The following is a 21,698-nucleotide window of genomic DNA, read 5'->3' on the forward strand; positions in this document are numbered from 1 at the left end:
ATAATGATTCTTACAATAATAATCGTGACAGTGACGAAAATGATGATTACAAAATGCTGACTACAAAACCATCAAACTGCCTTGTTTCTTAATTCTCATACAGTGTATTGTAATATAATATAATTAATGTAATGTAATAGAATCAATGCAAATAAAAGTCACGTAAATAGTACAATATGGACTCAACTTAAACATGAATGATACAAGAGTGTCACACTCATACAAGCAGTGTCAAATGTAATTTCAAGTCGCAGTTAGCACAATATTGAGATCGGTGGCAAGATACTCCTGCTCGATGTTTATACAATATTAATTACATCAGTTCTACTCGTACAAGCAGCAATTCTAACACTATATTTAATCTGATTCATGCTCGTAGATAAATCATTGGATCATCAATGGAATGGTTGATAGTAAATTAAAATTCACAAAAATGTACAAATACAGAACAAAATAACTGCAGGAAATAACGAAGTATCAAGAAACATCGAGTAGAAGTTCCAGCATATCTTAATTTATATAATATAGTTAACTGGACCACCAAATGAGCCAACCCCGACTCTAAACGATTTCGACGAATCAGTTTCTTTTTTTTTTTTTATTATTTATTTCACTCATCTACCTTTGTGTATGCATTTAAAAAAGTCTCCTGTGTCGCCTTTTTTTCTTAACTTACAACTATTATTAATATTTTATGATATATTAGTTTTCACTATGTACAAAACGCGTATGCTTGTGTTTACTGTTGCTATCCAACTCGTGATACGCACAAAACAGATGGAACGCACGTGTGATTGTTGAGAGCAGGAATAATTAATGGTTTTAAATAAAGAAAAAGCATCTCAAACCATAATAAAATAACAAGTTCGTTGGATCTGCTTTTGCGTATAACGATCTCGAAGGAAGAATGACGTTCCAGTCTGGCTAAAGATGCAAAAAATTTAGACGCGTGCTTTTATATGGAATAAATGCTACAAAAATTTTGGAAGGCAATATCAATATTATTATAAAATGCCCTATACCTCGTGTTACAAGCTAATGGTGATTGTATTTTAATAGATGGATAGTTTCTATCTAATTCAGCACACGCCATCAATTTGATCTCATATAGTCTAACTAATTATTTGGAATTTTTCTATTTACTTTCAATATTTTCAAAAACATAAATGATAGGATTATCCTGATCAACATTTTGTATTTACTTTAATATTTTAATATTAATTTTCTTAGAAATCAACAAATAATTTCCTGTCCGATTGTAGTTTATTTTAAAAATAAAATTGACAATAATTGATAATTAATATCTCTACTTTAATCTTTTGCTGGAACAGTAAGTACGCTGCTGACTGTACGATTAATGATAACATTAAATTGTACTGAGTGCGAATTTGATCACTTTTTTTAAATGTTTATGTTATGCAACATCTTGAAGCATGAAGTGCTTTCAAAAGCACCTTAGAATCTTATATCCGTTACGTCCATAACTTTTTATGTATATACTTTACTATATATAAGAACTAAATTTACATGATATTTCAACAAAAAACGCTATCATGGAGCAGACATTTACACATAGAAATATAAAAACAAAATATCACTAAAATTAACCTTGTTCAAACTTGTATAAAAGGTTTTCCAAAAACGTTTTAATAGGACGGGTTAAAATTAATATTATATGAGACTTTTACAACATGAATACTTTGAATCAATAGTACATATTATGCATATTTCAGAAATCTATTGTTGAAAGAAAATTAAGTTCATATTTTAACAAGGATAAGTATTGTTTTATATAGTAAGGTATGTAAAACCACACCAATCTACATAATTAATAATTACCATCTGACATAATGATATTGATTCAATAAAACGGAAGTGCACTAAACTTTTGTTCAAGTAATTTCAGAAATGAAAAAACTGACAATGGCTACCAATGAAGAACTAGTGGTAAATAGAACAATGAAACGACGATTAGCAAAGCTTAGCGGAGTGCAAACAATGTGTTTGGAGGCTAGGGTGCCTTGTTTGTATTGTAGACCACTTCCTCAATCTGCTCTCATTCCTAATTCTTCAATCATTGTCTTCTTTTCTCTCTATTTATCACAAACAATGTATCTACCCTTTTCTGTCTGTGTTATTTGTACACTCCCCTTGCCTTTCTTTGATATGTTAACATAAACCTCGTATGCTCAAAGTCATTAATCTTACAAAAAATAAATGGAAATTGTTGACTGTATCACATATTACTTTCTCCGCACACTTTACATCTGTTTTGTAACTACTTTTACTTGAATTCATGTACTTAGAGGAAGAATTAAGATTTTATTTTCATTTCACCATTTTATCTAAATAATACAGTGTACTATTATACCAAAGCGCATTTATGAGGTGATACATCTTAGTAATTGACTTTTCAAAGGAAGCACCACTTCTTTGGCTTTATCAAAGTAAACCTAATTAAGAAATGGAAACAGTTATATGAGGTAACATCAGGTAAGAGTTTCATAAGAAATATGTAAACTCTGAAATTGTTTGCGGAGACGATGTTAACACGAGAGTGTATCTAATTAAAATCACTAATTGACGCGAAAGCTGTGGATTATAGTAACCATAGAATGTTGATTTGCAAATCCAGCCACCAATACACATTGTCTGCATTTATTTCCCGTGTGTATCATAATATCACTGCCTAATTTGTTCCTCTTAAGTATTGACCATTAAGTCCACACAGCCTAAACTGCGGAATCAAATATAGTGTTCAGAAGCCTAAACACAGTTCTCACGTCACTCAGGTAATAAGTGTATATTTACACTTAATGTAATAATGACGCTTGTTAAATATCGCTATACTATCTTCTGAGAAATGATACGACATGAATGAATCAATGCGAGGAAACAAACTTAATGATTTAAAAAACACAGTGATACAAGTAATGCTCTGCTTATCAATTAATGTAAATAAATATTAAATTTGCAAGAGTTAATATATTGCATGATGTTGCTTGGGTTACGTAGGGCAATATAATTGTCAGGAGAAGCTACAATGTATACTCCAAGGTACTAACATTTGACACTACAGTCCCTGATGTTTTATATTTTCTTATACATTTTGATTCGACATTTTTAAATACTAACTGAATAATTTTACCATTCCAAGTATTTGTCCAGTTTAAAAATGTGTGTATCCTTATATACATAGACATGAGACTGCAGTGAAAAATTCAGTAACCTTGAATAGCAAACTATATTTGACTTTCGAGCAACAGAATGTATTGTCAACACCGGCAGGGCAAGAGAAAATATAAGTAATCATTTTTAATCAATAATATAATTTGTGAAACAAGCTGGTATGGCATATGGTATCCTCTAAACACAGTCTGCACTCCACTAGCTCACCTTTTTTCTTACCATTGCATATTGTCTTGTAAATTAAATAAAAATTCTTTAATTGTGTCAAGTTTCAAATTTAATGTACAAAAACACTTTTAAAGATGTATTTGTTTCAAAAATTATACACAGATATAAGTAACTTTATGATTACGTTCTCATCGTTAATTTCGTAGTGGCAATAGGTTCATTATAATTTTCGCGATGAAACTTGACACGACGTTCGTACTTGCATTAATATAACGCAGCACTTAAGCTACACGAATAACGCCGTCCTAATAAATACAATTAATAAGCAAGATTTAGCAGCTTAAGAAGATATTTGCGATGCATTTGTGCAGTCAAACCCCCATTTGAAAAATTTGTTTAATTTACTTCGTAACTTCACCATTACATGTATTGCATCAATAATGTTGCACCGGTATTTTCAATTGTTTGAATTGCCAATACAAAATTAGTTAGGCACAGAGTTCACGTCATTTTTTAAATTCCTTATGTTTTGGCCAAATTACCATGTTGGCCTGGTGGAATGGCACTAAGCCGTCTTCCGCTTGCCTCGTTGGCTGAAACAGCCACGTTACGAACTCTTTGTTAATGTAATAATGGATGATACGATTAGTGTGCAAGAAACAAAAATACTTAAACGTACGTGATGCTTCAAATTACTGAGATGATTATTAAAAATTCATAAAATAAAAGGAAACTTATTTTATTTCTTATTCAATGTAGCAAATACCCACATGAAATGGTGAATAACTTTATTTGAAATAACTAGGAAAATTCACGTCTATGGTTTTTATACTTCACTTCAAATAATAAAACTTTTTATAGTTTTAAACAAACACTCTTACTTGAGAAATCAATGAATATACAGGTTTGTACATATAACTACAAATAGAAATATAGTTTACAACTATCTTGGCTTGATATGACAAGAAGTCTAAAATACTTGAAGAAAAGGAAAATAGTAAATATCGAGTGCTTGTCAAAGATCTATAAGTATATTGTCTTTGTAATATTTTTTAGCATAAACGTGAATAGAAATCTGTGCTCTATGGAATAAGTTACTAGGTAACGAATATGACGAAAATTTTTTACTAAAAATGTTGATTCCCCAAAAGATAAACAGTCGCAAATAACTCCATAATTTTAAATCTCACAGAAAAATTAGTTCATATTTTCATGAAAACTACTTATTTATAAGTAGTTCATTGTTCCCAAGTAAGGGTCTAATAATAGCAACAGTTACATGAGGTTTATATCTGACCTGCTTCACTGTCGCTTGAATCACTGGAGCTCGAAGAAAGTGAACTACTGCTGGAATCACTATCACTGCTACTACTGCTTGACGCTGACAATCGCGAAGGCCCACTAGCTCCTCCAGTTCCAACTACATCAACTGATTTACTACTGTCCTCTGTAAAAAGCATTTGAAAATAATTTTACAAGTTTTTAATTAAAATACGTTAGTTTTATTTATTTTTTCAAGAAATAGAAACATAATCTCACATCAACGTTAACAAACCAACCTTTTTTAGTGGTTTTCTTAACATTGCCTAACTGCCCTGTAACATCCTGTAACCTTTTTTCTAGCTCCTGCTTCTTCTCTGCCATTTGTTCATCTTTAGATTTACCACTGACCTTTTTATCTGCGAAAAATATTAATACACTGAATATTTTAAAATTATGTACAAGTAAATTTTTTATTATACTTTTAATTAACTTGAAATTATACTATTAAAACGGTCAATAGATTCAAATAAATCATAATTTTTTAATCATTTGTGAACAGAAAATTATAAATGGGTAATATTTTTACCAAAGTTAGATATTATTAACTTGCTTTCCTCAATGTTTTTCAAAATTTCCAACAAATAATATAGTTACAAAATATAATAACATTTATGGTTAATAAAATTTGGTAATAACATTTACACATATTATTTATTTCATTAAAGTTTTACTGTGTGTTTCAAATATAATACTTATTTAAATATATAAATATATGTACATTTCAACAACTATTAAAATTTATTACCATTATTTAAAAATAAGTGCAAAAAATAAGAAGGCATATAATGAATCTATAAAATTATAATAGAGCCTAAAACACAGCTTACGTGGTTTTTTTCTAAGACACGAAGCGACATAGCTCTCTAATTCCCTTAATGTGGATGGTTTTAACGTTTCAAAATCAATTTCAATCTCATCTGGATTGGAATCCCTCAATGAAGGTTCTCGAGACTGTATTATGTGCACAACACGTCCTAATTTATCCCCTGTAAAATATAAGTGAACAACGTATTTAACAAAAAAAAAAAAAAAAAAAAAAAAAAATGTCTTACATATGAAACAAACTTTGATATTTTGTATTGATACCAATTGCTACTTACCAGGTAATTTATTGATATCCAAACTAAGTTGTCTCTTCTCGTCGTAAGACATTGGTTTAGCATTGTCTTCATCCTCCGAATCGAACGTTATCGGAGGTGGTTGACTACAGGCATTTTTCTTTTTAGTTCCAGCCGATCTGCTATTTGCTTTCGGCCTTTTATTTGCAGTATTAGCTGTTGCAGCTTTTCCAGGTCCTCTTCCTTTTCCCTTTTGCTTAGCATTTGCTGCTGTTGGCAGGTGGTGACTCATATTTCCTGCTGCATGAGTTTTATTAGGTCCTACCGCTATAGCAGGATGATGAAGATCACCACCCATACCACCAGGCATTTTCAAATCACCTGCCCCCATTGCAACACTGGCTATACTAGCACCAACACTATCAGAGACATTTGGGATTCCACCACTTGGTTTCATTAGTTCTTTCATGGCAGTATGACTGGCAACAAGGTTACTACTCTTATTGCTCATTGGCCTTGATTTTGACTTGTCCGGTTTCTTCTTTTTACTCTTCTTCTTGCCACTTTCTTCCACTAATTTCCTCATTTGTTCTTGCATAGCTTTCAGCTATAAGCAAGATTGATCTTTTTGTACTAAATTCGTAAAGAAGTTATATCACTATATTAGAAAAAAATGATAATGTACCTCCTGTTGCAAAGCAACCAATTTTTGAGTACGTTCTTCGTCTGAATCGTCACTCTCAGAAGAACTTTCAGATCCCGAACTACTGGCACTACTACTGCTACCTTTCATGCCTACCATACTTCCCATTGGTTCGTCCGGAATTTTTGCATACCTGGTCCATTAAAAATTTTTATATAACCATGTAAAAAAAAAGAGGATTAAAGAAGCTTTATCTTTGTTGTATATAAAAGCGAACCTCATTTCAAAAACATCCTGGAGCTTCCTAGCCATTGCAACAACGTCATGGTCAGGAGGATTATATTTATAACAATTGGTAAATATGAGTCGGACATCGCTAGCAAACTCTTGTGCCGTTTTATATTCACGATTATCCATTTTCGTCTGTGAAAAAAATGATTGTGTCAATTAAATATAGTTTTACAAAAAAATAAAAAAAAAAATAATGTATGAAAGCTAATCAGTAAATTTAAAAATATTACCTTTACAGTACCAAGATCCATTGGTTTCTTGATAATGTCGTGATAATCGTGAAGACCTAAGAGTTCTGCATCGACTGGTTTGTAAAAGGGCCATGCATAACCCTACATATAATTAGATAAGAGTTAGAAAAATCATCATAATAATTACTTTATTCTTGTATAAAATTCGTATTAATTACCGAATGTTTCTTTGAGAACAATTCCTTTAGAATCTCATTACAAGACTTCAAAGCTTCTGAAAGTTTTTCTTTCGACTTTCCAGTCGTATGTTGAGGCTGAAAAACATGATATGAATAATTATAACCACAATAATCACAATAGAACTCTAAAATTATATTTCCGAACGCCATAAATTGCAAAAAAAATATATTCATTCATAAAAGCAATTTTCTTTTATATTTGTGACCTAGACTGAGGAATAAACAAAATGAATATATAAATCAAGAGAATGAAAATATATATGCAGAATATTTGTCCATCTTTTTAATAGAATGTCTCTAGGTTATTTTCTTTTTATCAAAATGTTTTATTTGCTTGAAATGACAAGACAGCACAAATGAAAGGAAGGAGCATGAAGGAGTAGTAATAAATGTACCTGTTGGGCCATTGCCCCCATCAGGGGCATGTTGGCCTGGTGGAATGGCACTAAGCCGTCTTCCGCTTGCCTCGTTGGCTGAAACAGCCACGTTACGAACTCTTTGTTAATGTATTAAGGGATGATACGATTACAGCGTGCAAGGAACAAAAATACTTAAACGTACGTGATGCTTCAAATTACTAAGATGATTATTAAAAATTCATGTATACCAAAGTGATAATTTCTTTTTGTTAGAATTTTTTTACTATACGTAAAATGGCTCAAAGAAATAAAAATACTGTTTCTTTTTTCTTTTTAGATAAGATTTATAGTGCATCAGTTTTCTGATCAGATAATTTTTTAGGTACAAGTGATTAAGTGATGAATAGGTTGCATGTTCAATATGAAGATTGTACAAAAACACACACATATAAACATTTTAACGTTTTAAAGGAAACTTAATGCACGTACAATATATCAAAAAAGAAAATATAATTTTTACCTTCTTTATTTGTCTGCCAGATTCTCGCCTTGTGGGTATTTTAGCATTTTTAGGATCCAGTTTATATAAAGGTTCAAAAGAATTTGCAGTAGGAGTTGTAGTATCAGCCTTTCTCTTCACCCCTTTTTTAAGTTTTGCTGGTTGGGATGGAGGCATTACCGTGGGTGCAGTGGGAACTTGTGGAGGAGGAGGCACAGCAGACGCTGCTTGCGGATCCATTGCTGGTTGTGCATGGTAACCGCTAGTTGGAGGGACCACTTGTTGAGGCAGAGAATTATGAGTAGCCATGGGAGTAACTCCCATACTTGATGGAGGAGCAATAGTAGTAGTATTAGTACTCCCAGGTACAGATGCAGGAGCTTGGGTGCCAAGAGGAGGCATGGGGATAACGCCTGTTGTTCCAGCCGATGTAGCTGAAGGCGTTAGGCTATTTGGTACACTGGAAGTAACCGCAGCCGCACCAGAGGAAGGTCGACCTCGACCTGTGCCTCCCGCACCTCCTGCTACACCACCTACTGGTGCTCCAACTCTGCCAGCTTTTTTGCCTTTGGGTCCTTTTGGAACAGGAGGTTCGAGTTCCACCTCTTCTTTTGGCATTTGTGCAACCTAGTTTTGTTAATATTTATAATGTATTATCACATATACACTACATATACATATTCAAACACTACTAAAACATTCAAGAAATATAACTACCTTTGTAAGAAACAATTTTTCGAGAGCTTGTGCCATAACCACAACATCTTCCCCAGGTTTGTTGTAAACATAACAATTTGTAAACATTGTATTGAAATCTTGAATACATTCTTTTCCACTCCAATAATATGTATTCTCTAATCGTTTTTTGATTGTGCCCAGATCCATTGGTTGCTTTATAATTTTGTGGTAGTCCTATTGAATTTACAAAAGTATTAAAGAGATTTCTAAAAACATCCTTATACTACCATATTATTTTATATTTATACAAATTTATATAATAAAAAATACAAAACAGTTACAGTAATAAATGAACATAATATCCACATACTGGCAAATTGAGTTTTTTGGCATCTACAGGTTGCTGGAAAGGCCACGCAAATTGATGCTTCCATACTGGCTTGAGTACACCTTTTTGAAGAAATTGTAGTTGATTGGTAACACGCCCTGGGCGATTAGGTGGTGGCACAACAGGTGGTTGGACTACACCATTCACCGGTTCCACGGGTGGTTCATCACGTGGTGGTGGTTCCTTCGCAGGAGTTGCTGGTGTAGTCGATGTCTTACCAGGTGCGCTTGTCTGCATTATCCAGTTTTTACTTATATATTTATTATAAATGAAATTTTACTTTATTAATTAGTTCTATAACTATTGTTATTATGTAACATTAAGTCCACAAATGAAAATTAAATTCTTCTGCAAAGCACAAATTCAAACCACTACCTCTTTCTCATATGAAATCAAAATTTAGTAATTAAAAATATAAATAACGTTATTATATAACTCATGCTTCAGTATTCTGTTACACATTTGACTTACATTTTTATTTTCATAAATAGAAAAGTTACCATTTGTACTAAAATTATTTTTTGTCAAATTTATACCATAAAATACTTAGGATAAAACAAAGTTAAATAATTTAACCTGTTTTATAGAGTTTCATTACAGTATACAGGTTTAGGAATATTAACAGGGTTCATGCATCATAAAATTAGATAAACCCATTCATGCAACGAGCGAATTAGGCTGCTAAATATTTAAATTCCATAACCACAGGCAAGCAATTTAGAATTTCATTTAATAAAATTCTAATTGAGTATGTAATAAAAATATATGTATGTTACAAAAATATTTTCAACTGAAACATAATGGCAACTCTAAGTCATTTCATACAAACATGCAATAAAGGTAAAATAATCAAAAAATAAAATAAGATAAAATAAAAAATAAAACAAACATTTATTTATATCAAATAAAAATTAAACACATTGAGCAAAAAGTACCTTACTTCATAAATAATATGCAAAAACTATTTATTAATTTCTTTAATAATTTGATTTTCACTTTTTGTAAGCTTTCTTTTATAGCTTTGGTATAATTTTATAAAAATATAGAAGCAAAATTACAATTTGCTCTTAATACATATTTGGAGCTGCCATTTCATATTTTAACCATACATATCCTAGTTGAAACAACAGTCAACAAGGAATCTCACCTTCGGTATATTACACAGCCTTTCTCGCTCCTCCACATCTAACTGTAATTCATACATACCATTCAATCAAACAGCGCTCAGTTTCATTACATAAAGAAAAAATTGTACTCAACATAATACCAGGAATAAGGACATACACAATAGTACTGTTTTAAGAAGTTTGGCTTTGTTCTGAATAATATAAATGGTTTAGAAATAGATAGCAGACATAAATTACAGCACTAAGAGGATAGTTAATGGTTATAAAACTAAATCTCTAGTTTAAAAAGCATATTGAGTTCTGTGAGATGGTGTTTCTATTTCATAACTTTCAACTAAGATTTAAAAAGACTTATATATAAATACTAATCAACATCCTACAATATAAAATACTTAGCAAAATAAGTAAAAGAGTAGCAATATATTTTGTGCTTAATACTGAATATTATAAAAGAAAACCCCTTGCTTTTTCAAAAAGTAAAAATCTTAAAATAAAGAAAGAAAATAACATATCTCCATATGCTATTTAATACATTGTGGTGACTACATGAGGGTCACACAAAGGAAATATGTATAATTGAATATAGCTTTTATGTATAGCATTAGTAGATTAATAAGCAAGCTGCAGTTTAAATTATTGTATTGTAAAAGTAATCTACTACTTACCGAATTATTTTGTGAGATAGTGTCCACCTGCTGCATCTTGGCTTCGTTTCTGCAACAAAAAAAAGCCAGTGTGTAAATAAATTTCATAAACATATACAAAAAAAAAATTAAAATATTATTCAGCATCAAGTTTTAGATCACATTGTGGGCTTACAATATTATGATTTTTTAAACTCACTTGTGTATAACCTATTTTATTTTAGCATTGTAACACAAAGTCATAAAATACCACATTTTTCAATGCTTTTCATAGATCAGTAACCATTTTTATTGCCTTCTCTCGAAATTGCAGGATTCACTACACGAGAGATGTCAAACTCCAACTGATACATTCAAACTTCACATTTCATGAAATAACTAGGTGTATTTTATAATATAAGGCTCATCGAGTCCACGGTAATGAGCTTCACCTACCTTTCCGACATATATGGTACATAAATGCTATGCAGCAGGTAACTGCCTTACGTTGATGCTTGACGCTATGAGGCTTCATCAACAATTGAGATGGCAAGGATATATTCTGAATTGAGCATGGTAGCTCACTAATTGCTTGCCAAGATGATTGCGCTGCAACCAGGGAGATTGGTGCCGTGGAGGCATAACACTACTCAAGCCTACCAAATGGTAGTACTTTGAATGTCAGCCCTGTACACTGCTGTGAGACTCCGTACCTCCAGCCAAGACTCGCGACATTAGCAACATCTGGATAACATAACAACAGGACCCCGTATTGTAACAACCCCAAATTGTTTTATCGCTTTAGAGCAAGTTAAACATTGATTTATTTTCAGGTTATGTATATCAGTATAAATTATTTAACATATCATGCAAAACTAAATGTATAAGATACATGCTTGATGTATAATTTTTTTTCCATTTTACTATACATAAACCGACAATATGTATTTACTAGTATCTTGAAATACGTTCAAATTGCTCCTTTAGATGTTTCTCATTTATGAAGTTGTTTGTGAAAATTTTATAACTGAAAACTACATTTTGTAAAACAGTAATAATATAAAATAGAATGCATGTATCAAATAAAATGGTACTTATCAGTAGCCAAACCTTTTATGAAAAATACTTTTTATATATAACATAAACAAGGAATCAAGTCTTTACATTACCCATGAAAGATATAACAAACACAGCTAAACTGTAATCTTTATGGCTTTTTGTACAGCATTATACTACTGTTATTTTAATGTATGTAGCATAGAACAATCAAAGAAGTATGTTATAGAAACAAAATGAATGTACCTAAATCTCAAAGTAAATCTGCTTTCATGTATCTCATTAAAAATACATATACATCATCTGATAATTTACAACCTTCCAATATTTTATTCCTTTATGATAATTTTAAGGAAATGTAAAGTTAATTGACAAAAGAATAGAGTTTTACACCGAAGTTACGAGATATCAAGAGGATGCATGTAAATAACATGTATGAATACAAAACTTTAAGTAACAGAATGGATCAATCAGGAACAGCGTGTTTAAAGTATAACACTTTTGACGCACAGTGGTAACTGCAATTGTGTACAAGAATCAATGTGCATACCCTGTTGTTCGAAACCAGTGTAAGCCAAAATGGAAAGTTTGACAAAAGTAGCACAAATAACTGGTACACTGGTATAGAAAGTGAGCTGACTATTAAAACACAAAATTGACAATGTACAGGAGAAAAACGATCTCGCGGACGACCATAAGATTTCGACCATGGGAAGCAAGAGCTTCTACCGTGGTGAAGAGCAGCATTGCCAGAACAATCCATGCCGCGAAGACGTTCTATTCGTAGAGGTCCGAGTATCAAGGGCACAGATAAGAAAGTTCGCGGGTCGAACAGGTGCTTGGTGGTTAAAAGTCGTCAAAGTAAGAAAGGAGAAAGGTGAGATCAACGAGAGACGACGGGAGAGAAATAAACGCGGTAGATGCGGGAGTGGAAAGAGGAGGAGGACAAGTAGGAGAGGATGGCGAGGGGAAGGGTAGCAGACCCGCGCCCAGCCGATGCACCCAGCCGACGCACAACAAACACGAGCAAGCCGCCGTGTGAGAATCTAGCCGAGCGCTCGACTGGCGCCGAAATCGCAACGTTTCTCACATCGGACAATTCTGGCGCGCGCGGAGTACCCGAGCCGCCTTTTCGGTCACTCGATTTGGCGTAGGTTTCAACATGGCGGTATGGCCGCTCGGGAAAGAAAGCTCTCAAGGGCCCGCCGCTACAGCCGCCACTTACGCACCACCACGGCACACACCACGCGCTATACTTATCATCAACGGACCCAGAAACTTCAAGATTACTTGTAATCACTTACCTGATCAATGGAAGTCCACTTTCCACAGGAATTTTATCGAAAAACACTACCACTACGTCTTGGACACTCGCACTACGCTTTCTCCCTGCTCGCTAGTTTGGTTGGTCGGTGTTATGGCCGCCGCCGAGTGTGCCCCACCGTATCACTCACTCACTCTCACTCGTGCGAGCGCGAGCGCTCGGTTCGCATACGCGACGAACGCGGACGCGGCCCGACCAACTAATTCCACACTTACGAATGCGGACGTCGATCTCTCACACTAATATCGTATCAGTGCCCCGTACCGAGCTCCACCAACATTTTCCTGGAGTCTTGTACAATCGGATGGCTTTCCGTGCCCATGACGATCTCGGATCTAGAAACTAACGATCGCAGCACCAACAATGGCTACGCATTCTTCCGCGACGTACCGAATGGTCCTGTTCCGCTGTTCCTCGAACACGACCTGTCTATCCATTCCCCTCGCTATTCTGTCATTCCGAATTTTACCGAAGTAACCCGAACAATGGAGCGCCAATTTCAAAATTATTTAATAAATATTCTGAAATTCTCTTCAATCTAAAGAATACTAGTAAAATTTGTCTTTCTAACAAGTACTTCAACGACTGATTCAATTGCAGTTACATATTTCAATGTTATTATTTACGCTTTCGTGGTATTTCCTTTTGTGACATATATCTGTTTCATCCTGACCAAGTATTCAAAATTGATTTCAAAATAAAATTATTTCGTAATATTCTGTTACTGCATTGAAGTATCTAGCAACATGGAAATATAAAGGAATAGGGTTTACGGGTATGTAACAATTAAACATCTTTATTCACAAATTAAGATTATACTTTATTAACCAATCCAAAAATTAATGGTTAATTTCCATCGTTCCATGTCCACCCATAATGCATTTTTAGATCATGGAAATAATGATCCATAAATAAAAACATTAATAAATAATGATAATAAGACGAAAAATTAATTTTAAGAATATAAGCAGTTATTAATTTTCTTGTTTGAAATATAACGTTAAAATTTATTGAGTACCGCGCAAGTCGTGGTTCAATTCCACGATTCTATAACTGCTGCAATGCATTTTGGGATACGTGCAAAATCTATAACTACCTTCTGTTTTCACCGTTATTTTTCAAATAATTATAATATTACCATAAACGATGTAATAATTAAAAACGTACTTAGCACGTGGTAAATTTTACACGCCACTGAAATTATATTCTATCGTGACGTGTACGTCGTCATCATAACAAGTTCCGTTACACATCCAAAATGGCGAAACATAAACGAATGACCTTTACTTTGTTATATTTCGAATGAAATGCAATTCCAGCATTGAGAAAAACCGAATTTCACGAATACAGATAATAATACGCTTCGATAAATTACTAACTAAGATTATAAAATTGTATGAACATTATAAACTATATGTTAACGCATCGACAATCTGCAAACTCGTGACATTGACTACGGTAGTCAATCTGACAGTTATACAATTGAGCACATATCACTAATATTACAATTAAAGAAACACAATATAAAAAAAATGTTACTATAATTCAAACTAGAATCCATAAGAATTTGTTATTATATACATTGACACAAACGACCATAGCACTAAAACACAAAATGGCGTCTCTCGAATGAATACTATCACTTTTCAACAGTTTACATTTTCAACACGTGTCACTTCGAATGCAAGCATTGAATCACAGAAGCAATAGTTCTCGAAGTTAAGAAAACAAGATAGTATAATCTTTGAAAACCAAGTTATGTAAAGATAGGAGAGTGTTCCAAATACTTGACATTAAGGAGCATTTTTGCTTCGATGACGTAATGAAATACGAAAGTCAAAAAAGAAACTAGACATTGTGGACTTCATGTCGACGCGCACGTAACATCCTTCCGGTCGCCATTACGTTTATCGCGTTCTGAACTGTGATTGGTGTACATTTGTAGAACTTTTGCCTCGAGCCAATCGCTTCAAAACTAATATTGATGAGTCATTGTATTTAGGATTTTCCACTGAGAATTGCGCAATAGTATATGACTAGTATATGAATTTTTGTATATATGCCTACATATGAATGCATACGAGTGAATGCGCAAAGAACACGTGTTGTATATATTATAATAAATTTTGTATCTTCGATTTTTAGAATATTATTCATATTGTATATAAAAATAAATAAAAATTGTTTCAGAATAAAGTTACACGTAAATAAGACATGTTGTCAACTTATTTATACTATTCCCCAAACTTCCTCAAAAGCTGAACATAATTTACTACATGTTAAAGCACCGGATAATGGATAATTACTTATAGACACTGTATCTTCTATATAATCCGCCTGTACCTGTAAATTTCAATTATTAATAAGAGAAACAGTAAACTGAAATAAGATGACATATAAAAAAGTGATTTGTACAATACTATATAAAATTTACCTGTCCATGTGCCATTGCACCTACCACAATAGCTAATGGTTCATCAGAGGGAACTAACTCTCTTGGATTTTGCACTTGATTTGCACTAAAAGACATTGCAATTCTTCGACATCCAACTGGTAGATGATCAGTGACTGGATTTCTAATCACTTTTATCAGTTTCATTGGACCATCAGAAGCACGAACACTAAATTTGTGCAATAATTGTACTATAAAATAAAAGTTACTTTAGTAACATTTAGTAGTATACTGTTTAGTTTTTTTAAATGCTAATAATACAGCTTGCTATATGTTTTATCTTTACCCATCAGACCAGCAAATCGTTTAAACGTCCTTGGTATTCTGGTTTGTGGATTTACTTCTATTAGTACATTTTTCTCTGTATGTACATAAACTTGTAATAGTCCAGCCCTGTTTAATGGACTATCCATTAACATTAATAAACACTGGTGAGCAATATCTGGTCTGCATGAACCAGGATCACGGTTAAACTTTCTTAAAATATGAGTGTGATCATCACAATTTAATAATTCAAAACTATTTCCAACCTAAAACAAGTTTTAATTTAAATAAAGATTAATGTTATGTAGCTGTGTAACAAAATTGTTTTGACATATTTATTTCAAAATAAAATGAATTTTGAAACCAATTAATACTCAATATGTTTTGTAGTTAATAATACGCAGGTTATAATAAATTACTAACTACGTTTTAAAAATATACATAAATTAATATAAGTATACAGAAATAAACTACAACAAAATACATTGGTAATTCATTTTAAAAGTTACGAACAAAACATAACCTTACCTTAACAGATTCCAACTGAGCTCTTTCTAAAATAATAATCAAACGTTTCTCTTGATTTTTTACGTGTGCTACGTGCAGATGTTTAGGAGCTGGATCGTATTCAAAATCATCCTTTTCCTTCCGAATTTTGCGTTTTTGACTCATCTTTTATACGTTTATTGACAGTATAAGTCTCACAACACGTGCACTAAAATTCTGTCCACATGGTAATAACTGTGAAATCGTAGTGAATAACAGTACAGAAATGAGTGAGACAAGGAAAGGAAGACGGATAAATAAGGATAGCACAAGAGAAACGCGTCAGACAAGGAAAGGAATACGGGTAGACAAGGATAACACTAGAGAAACGAGTTAGACAAAGAAAGGAATACGGGTAAACAAGGATAGCACAAGAGAAACGCGTCAGACAAGGAAAGGAATACGGGTAGACAAGGATAACACTAGAGAAACGAGTTAGACAAAGAAAGAAATACGGTTTGACAAGGATAGCAATAGTGACGCGTGTTAGATAAGGAAAGCAATAGGGATTGACAAGGACAGAAAAAAGTGGCGGGCGAGACTATCGCCATCTCGCGTTTGGAGACGCGAACTACGATTTCTTAATAAGAACACAGAATATAAACAGAGGTATTAGACAAAGAACACACTCGTGTGCGAGAAGGATAGAGAGAAAACGTTTCCTATTGGTCCATGGGTGGCCAAGCTCCACCTCCCAGGCGTCCAATCAAGTAGGCCAGAGAGAAATCGTTAATAACTCATTAATTAGGATGATTATGTGAACTTTTATGATTGAAGAATGAAGTCTAGACATCCAGTAACATTCACATATAGTTTTTAATGCAATAGACCCTTATAATAATTAGTTATTAACAATTGTTGTACGGATTGTCGGCGGCGGTACCACACACCATTCAGGTTTTTCATTAATTTCGTAGCTTTATACAATTAATTTATGCACTTTCATACATGCGTTCGAAAGACTATTCCTTTAGCTAGTTTCTCGTTCAATTTTCATTAACATATTCGTCGTAATTTGCGAGATATTAAGCATTATTTGGGTAAGTATTATATTCATCGGATTTAAGTTTAACATATTTCCGACATTTTCATTAATAACTCAATAATTAAGATGATTTTATGAACTTTTAGAATTGAAGAATGAAGTATGAACCTTTAGGAACTTTCCCATATAGATCTTAATGCATTAGAATCTTTCAATAATTAGTTATTAACAATTTTAGTACGTGATGTCGGGAACGATAACGCATACTTTTACGGATTTTCAATAATTTCATAGGTTTCTGTTAAATTCCCATGCATGTAACTACTTGCAGCTGGAAGGCAACTCCTTTAGCTACATTCTCATATAATTTTTATTAATATATTTGATTTGGTTCAAGAGTTATTAAACATTCTTTGGAAGAGTGTTACACCCGTCGTATTCAATCGTAACACATTTTCGTTATTTTAATAGAAATGCGTGATTAATTATGCACTTTCAAGCATGCAGAATGTAGAATGGACTTTCCTTTATATTCTGCAATAATTTTGGTAGCCGTAGGTGATGGGGTTTATTAGATATTAGCAATTGTTTATAACAGTTGACTATAGTCGAATACGATGAATAGGAGACTGTCCCATATAATCTTTAATAACTCTTAAACTAAAGAGAATATGTTAATGAAACTTATAAAAGAATGTAGCTAAAGGTGTTGCCTTTCAGGTGCATCTAGCTATTTACACGAGAATTTAGGAAAAAGCTGTGAAATTATTGGAAAACCGTAAAGGTACTTGACGGTATGCGGTATCGTTCCCGACATCACGTACTTTAATTGTTAATAACTAATTATTGAAAGGGTTGACAGCACTGAAATCTATATGAGAAAGTTGCTAAAGGTCCATACTTCATTCTTCAATACTAAAAGTTCACAAAATCAGGCTAATTAATGAGTTATTAATAATTTTTCACTGGCCCACGTGGCTGAAGCCCAGGGGGGCGGAGCTCAGCGGACCGCGGACCAATAAGAAGCGTTCTCTCTCTATCCTTGTCGCACACTAGTGCTTTCCTTGTCTAATACAATAGTTCATGTATCCAAACGGGAGATGGCGTTGGTCTCGCTCGCCATTTTTCTGTCCATGTCTGACATGCGTCACGTTTTCTATCCGTATTCCTTTCTTTGTCTCGCAGTAACCAACCGTTCGTTCGCACATCCAAACCCTGAGACGAAGCAAGTTTTGTTGTGGAAAATTCCCAATTCTTATGTAATTGTATTCCTTTCCTTTTCTTACTTAAATATTGTCACTAATTTTACCTCTGTCTACCTCCATTCTTTCTTTGAAATCGTAAAATTAAGCTGTTATACTAAGTTAAATCATGCAACATATTCATTTAATACATCCAATAATTATAAACTACCATCTAAATTGTTATTTAACTAGAAACAGTAATTATTCTGTCGGAGATAGAACAGGCTTGAAAATGATTTCATGCTGCCTTTCGTAACACGAGGTTGTCTATCGAACATACGAGACACGACTGCCACGACGGTTGCTTCGTGTACGCGATGTGTACGCCTCGCGCTCGCCCTTCTCGCGACTACCAGCACATCAAACATACCACGCCCGGGCCGTTGAAGGGAATAGCATTCTCAGAAAACTGCGTCGCTACGTGATCAGCTCGCTTCGTTGTCGCCATAATTCTATAGATAAAGTACTTGAAAATAAGCCAAAAACTGTATTTTACTATCTACATTATTATTAACGCTAAAGCAATCAAGAATTGATTATAAGTATCAATTAAATATAATAGGAATGATGAAGATAATAATAGCGAAGAGAAACAAGGCTACGAATAACGGTAGACAAGGGTAATACTAGAGATACGAGTCAGACAAGGAAAGGAATACGGATAGAAAAGGCTAGCGATAGTGACGCGTTTTACACAAGGAAAGCACCAGGGCTTGACATGACCGAAAAATGGCGGGCGAGACCAACGCCATCTCCCGTTTGGAGCCATAAACTACGGTATGAGACAAGGAAAGCACTAGTGTGCGACAAGGATAGAGAGAGAACGCTTCTTATTGGTCCGCGGTCCGCTGAGCTCCGCCCCCCTGGGCTTCAGCCACGTGGGCCGGTGAAAAATCATTAATAACTCATTAATTAGACTGATTTTGTGAACTTTTAGTATTGAAGAATGAAGTATGGACCTTTAGCAACTTTCTCATATAGATTTCAGTGCTGTCAACCCTTTCAATAATTAGTTATTAACAATTAAAGTACGTGATGTCGGGAATGATACCGCATCCCGTCAAGTACCTTTACGGTTTTCCAATAATTTCACAGCTTTTTCCTAAATTCTCGTGTAAATAGCTAGATGCACCTGAAAGGCAACACCTTTAGCTACATTCTTTTATAAGTTTCATTAACATATTCTCTTTAGTTTAAGAGTTATTAAAGATTATATGGGACAGTCTCCTATTCATCGTATTCGACTATAGTCAACTGTTATAAACAATTGCTAATATCTAATAAACCGTGCATCTAGCTATTTACACGAGAATTTAGGAAAAAGCTGTGAAATTATTGGAAAACCGTAAAGGTACTTGACGGTATGCGGTATCGTTCCCGACATCACGTACTTTAATTGTTAATAACTAATTATTGACAGGGTCTGCTGCATTAAAATCTATATGAGAAGGTTGCTAAAGGTCCATACTTCATTCTTCAATACTAAAAGTTCACAAAATCAGTCTAATTAATGAGTTATTAATGATTTTTCACCGGCCCACGTGGCTGAAGCCCAGGGGGGCGGAGCTCAGCGGACCGCGGACCAATAAGAAGCGTTCTCTCTCTATCCTTGTCGCACACTAGTGCTTTCCTTGTCTCATACCGTAGTTTATGGCTCCAAACGGGAGATGGCGTTGGTCTCGCCCGCCATTTTTTGTCCATGTCAAGCCCTGGTGCTTTCCTTGTGTAAAACGCGTCACTATCGCTAGCCTTTTCTATCCGTATTCCTTTCCTTGTCTGACTCGTATCTCTAGTATTACCCTTGTCTACCGTTATTCGTAGCCTTGTTTCTCTTCGCTATTATTATCTTCATCATTCCTATTATATTTAATTGATACTTATAATCAATTCTTGATTGCTTTAGCGTTAATAATAATGTAGATAGTAAAATACAGTTTTTGGCTTATTTTCAAGTACTTTATCTATAGAATTATGGCGACAACGAAGCGAGCTGATCACGTAGCGACGCAGTTTTCTGAGAATGCTATTCCCTTCAACGGCCCGGGCGTGGTATGTTTGATGTGCTTGTAGTCGCGAGAAGGGCGAGCGCGAGGCGTACACATAGCGTACACGAAGCAACCGTCGTGGCAGTCGTGTCTCGTATGTTCGATAGACAACCTCGTGTTACGAAAGGCAGCATGAAATCATTTTCAAGCCTGTTCTATCTCCGACAGAATAATTACTGTTTCTAGTTAAATAACAATTTAGATGGTAGTTTATAATTATTGGATGTATTAAATGAATATGTTGCATGATTTAACTTAGTATAACAGCTTAATTTTACGATTTCAAAGAAAGAATGGAGGTAGACAGAGGTAAAATTAGTGACAATATTTAAGTAAGAAAAGGAAAGGAATACAATTACATAAGAATTGGGAATTTTCCACAACAAAACTTGCTTCGTCTCAGGGTTTGGATGTGCGAACGAACGGTTGGTTACTGCGAGCAAAGAAAGGAATACGGATAGAAAACGTGACGCGTGTTAGACATGGACAGAAAAATGGCGGGCGAGACCAACGCCATCTCCCGTTTGGATACATGAACTATTGTATTAGACAAGGAAAGCACTAGTGTGCGACAAGGATAGAGAGAAACGCTTCTTATTGGGCCGGTGAAAAATCATTAATAACTCATTAATTAGACTGATTTTGTGAACTTTTAGTATTGAAGAATGAAGTATGGACCTTTAGCAACTTTCTCATATAGATTTCAGTGCTGTAAACCCTTTCAATAATTAGTTATTAACTATTAACGTACGTGATGTCGGGAACAATACCGCATACCGTCAAGTACCTTTACGGTTTTCCAATAATTTCACAGCTGTTTCCTAAATTCTCGTGTAAATAGCTAGGTGCACCTGAAAGGCAACACCTTTAGCTACATTCTTTTATAAGTTTCATTAACATATTCTCTTTAGTTTAAGAGTTATTAAAGATTATATGGGACAGTCTCCTATTCATCGTATTCGACTATAGTCAACTGTTATAAACAATTGCTAATATCTAATAAACC

General features: G+C 33.9%; 2 protein-coding genes across 2 annotated transcripts in view; both read right to left on the reverse strand.

The window, feature by feature from the left end:
• The window catches only part of LOC108576771 (bromodomain-containing protein 2-like), a 17,790-nt gene extending 4,338 nt beyond the window's left edge, over positions 1-13,452 (reverse strand). Inside the window, exons 1-16 of the mRNA XM_017939831.1 lie at positions 13,137-13,452; positions 11,233-11,520; positions 10,819-10,867; positions 10,174-10,215; positions 9,009-9,257; positions 8,678-8,872; positions 7,982-8,587; positions 7,498-7,575; positions 7,082-7,177; positions 6,903-7,004; positions 6,659-6,804; positions 6,424-6,574; positions 5,781-6,345; positions 5,508-5,666; positions 4,917-5,036; positions 4,655-4,804 (exon numbers count right to left, since the gene is read on the reverse strand). Coding sequence (XP_017795320.1) covers positions 4,655-4,804; positions 4,917-5,036; positions 5,508-5,666; positions 5,781-6,345; positions 6,424-6,574; positions 6,659-6,804; positions 6,903-7,004; positions 7,082-7,177; positions 7,498-7,575; positions 7,982-8,587; positions 8,678-8,872; positions 9,009-9,257; positions 10,174-10,215; positions 10,819-10,867; positions 11,233-11,243 — 2,719 coding nt within the window. The 5' untranslated portion in view covers positions 11,244-11,520; positions 13,137-13,452. The remainder of the gene's footprint in view (positions 1-4,654; positions 4,805-4,916; positions 5,037-5,507; positions 5,667-5,780; positions 6,346-6,423; positions 6,575-6,658; positions 6,805-6,902; positions 7,005-7,081; positions 7,178-7,497; positions 7,576-7,981; positions 8,588-8,677; positions 8,873-9,008; positions 9,258-10,173; positions 10,216-10,818; positions 10,868-11,232; positions 11,521-13,136) is intronic.
• A 1,933-nt stretch (positions 13,453-15,385) lies between these two features.
• On the reverse strand, positions 15,386-16,592 carry LOC108576767 (ribosomal RNA small subunit methyltransferase NEP1). Its single transcript, XM_017939826.1, has 4 exons — positions 16,401-16,592; positions 15,895-16,138; positions 15,591-15,799; positions 15,386-15,499 (listed from the first exon to the last, which is right to left on the reverse strand). Exons 1-4 carry the CDS (start codon positions 16,542-16,544, stop codon positions 15,386-15,388), a joined length of 711 nt encoding a protein of 236 aa, XP_017795315.1. The 5' UTR covers positions 16,545-16,592.
• Between the last annotated feature and the right edge of the window lie 5,106 nt (positions 16,593-21,698).

Source organism: Habropoda laboriosa, unplaced genomic scaffold (assembly GCF_001263275.1).
Source record: "Habropoda laboriosa isolate 0110345459 unplaced genomic scaffold, ASM126327v1 scaffold447, whole genome shotgun sequence".
Lineage (NCBI taxonomy): Eukaryota > Metazoa > Arthropoda > Insecta > Hymenoptera > Apidae > Habropoda > Habropoda laboriosa.

Coding starts and splice junctions, on each gene's coding strand:
- LOC108576767 (XM_017939826.1), bottom strand. CDS start 16,544: ATGAGTCAAAAACGCAAAATTCGGAAGGAAAAGGATGATTTTGAATAC. Junction 15,800..15,894: donor ACGATTTGCTGGTCTGATGG/GTAAAGATAAAA, acceptor TTTATTTTATAG/TACAATTATTGCACAAATTT. Junction 15,500..15,590: donor GTGCAATGGCACATGGACAG/GTAAATTTTATA, acceptor TGAAATTTACAG/GTACAGGCGGATTATATAGA.